Source organism: Aplysia californica, unplaced genomic scaffold (assembly GCF_000002075.1).
Source record: "Aplysia californica isolate F4 #8 unplaced genomic scaffold, AplCal3.0 scaffold00042, whole genome shotgun sequence".
NCBI classification, from domain to species: domain Eukaryota; kingdom Metazoa; phylum Mollusca; class Gastropoda; order Aplysiida; family Aplysiidae; genus Aplysia; species Aplysia californica.
This window is the reverse complement of record NW_004797312.1, coordinates 2,041,771-2,043,867: the sequence shown is the minus strand read 5'-3', so window position 1 is coordinate 2,043,867 and position 2,097 is coordinate 2,041,771. Positions and strand designations below refer to the sequence as shown.

Here is a 2,097-nt window from a genome sequence, read left to right as displayed (position 1 = left end):
GGGGAGGAGGAGAGGAGATTATGAAAAACGTGGCTTTGTCACCGAAGGAGAATGCCATCCGATCAACGAGAATATAGCTCAAGATGATCAGGCTAAAAAGGCAGAGGTAGACCACAAAAAGCTTGGCTGGATGAGAATGGTCTCAAATATGTCCCCTAATAGAAAAACGTTACAACAGAAGCCACCCGCCTAACCTAGGCTAAAACAGCACCTGGACATGGGTGGCTGGTGTCTCTTTAAAATTAATTAATTATACATGTATTAATGATTTGGGATATTAATGATACGCCTCGGTTCGGACACGGATTTTATTCGCCCTTCCTGCCCACCCAGCAGTAGTGGGTACCTGACTTCGAGTTGGGGAAGTAAAGGCGGCGTGGAAAGAAACTGTCCACCCTACCACAATATGCTGAAGGCCCAGGAAGTTGTCTCACTAACAAGGCAATCCCCAATGTCTGGATCGGATGCAGGAACAACTTTACTTTACTTTAATGATCAGATCTGGAACCACCTAGCCATTTACCGAAAATTTCATTTCACCTTCCTTCGACATCTAAAGATGGAATAAGAAGAAAAAAAAAAAGTAAGTAGAACGAAGACCATATTTGGTCGCTTTTAAGGAGAAGCGGGCTAACCCAGTTTCGGGGGTTTCCAAAAATCTAGATCTACACCAAAAGCGGGCATTGCCCTACCTATAGGAGAAGTTTGGTTTCATTGGCGTGTATATTTGTTTGGTTATAGAGAAAACTCTCCTCGTCTTTTAAAGAAACTGAACAGGGGACAAAAACTTTACTTCGATTTTCTCAAAAAACTTTTTTTTTCCGGGATAGCCCCCTTGTGCTTAATTAAAAGCGGTCATTTCAGCTTACCTTGTAGACGTCGTATCGCGTGATGATGTCATCAAAAAGTGTGTAGAGACTGTTGAGCAAGTTGACGACCTCTATGGGCGTACTCTCGGAGCAGATCTTGGTGAAGCCGACGATGTCCGAGAAGTAGATGGTGACGTCATCAAACAGCTCGGCCTTCACCGGCTTGCCCAGCTTGAGGTCCTCGGCCACTGATCTACACACAGAGACACACAGGGATTGATTGGTTGATTGATTGATTGATTGATTGATTGATTGATTGATCGATTGATTGATTGACTGACTGACTGATTGATTTATTTATTTTTCTATTTATTCATTCATTCATGACGACGATGAAGATAATGACAACAACGACGACGACGATAACAGGGACAATAACGGAGATGAAACCGCAGGACCTCCACCACAGAGGCACACACACATACACACACACTCACACACACACACACACACACACACACACACACACACACACACACACACACACACACACACACACAGAGTGACCGACTCACTGGGGCAACATGCGGTAGAGCAGATTCTCGGTCTTCCTCTTCTCCGCGTCCAGTTCACTGGTTCTCTCAGCCACCAGCTCCTCTAGGTGATTGGCGTACTTCTCTAGCATAGCAAGCATGTTGTCAATCATCGTCATGTGTCTGGGGGACAAAACCAGGGATTGATTGATTGATTGGTTGATTGATGAATAGTTTGATTGATTGATTGAGTGATATATTGCTATACTGATAGATAGATAGATAGATAGATAGATAGATAGATAGATAGATAGATAGCTAGATAGATAGATTGATTGATTGATGGATTGATTCATCGATTCATTGATTGATTGATATATCGATATTCTCTCAGCCACCAGGTCCTCTAGGTGATTGGCGTATTTCTCTAGCATTGCTAGCATGTTGTCAATCATCGTCATGTGTCTGGGGGACAAAGCCAGGGATTGATTGATTGGTTGATTGATTGATTGGTTGGTTGATTGATTGGTTGATTGATTGATTGGTCGATTGATTGACTGACTGACTGACTGTCGGTTAAATGAATGAATCAATTAATTCCTTCATTCAATCAGTTATTCATTTATTCATTCATTTACTTACTTTATTTTATTTCGTTTGGGGGTGGTGGGGAATTTCGAAATTATAAATGCTCAAACTCCGGCTAAGAGAGATACAACATCCAAGCAAACAGATGGAGATACTACATTAAAAAA

At 42.1% G+C, this 2,097-nt stretch overlaps 1 protein-coding gene across 1 annotated transcript in view; it reads right to left on the bottom strand.

Annotated features, from left to right (window-relative positions):
• The window catches only part of LOC101861023, a gene marked incomplete in the record, with an annotated part of 48,099 nt that overhangs the window by 3,284 nt on the left and 42,718 nt on the right, over positions 1–2,097 (bottom strand). Inside the window, 3 exon segments of the mRNA XM_035968158.1 lie at positions 541–553; positions 870–1,062; positions 1,385–1,599. Coding sequence (XP_035824051.1) covers positions 541–553; positions 870–1,062; positions 1,385–1,599 — 421 coding nt within the window.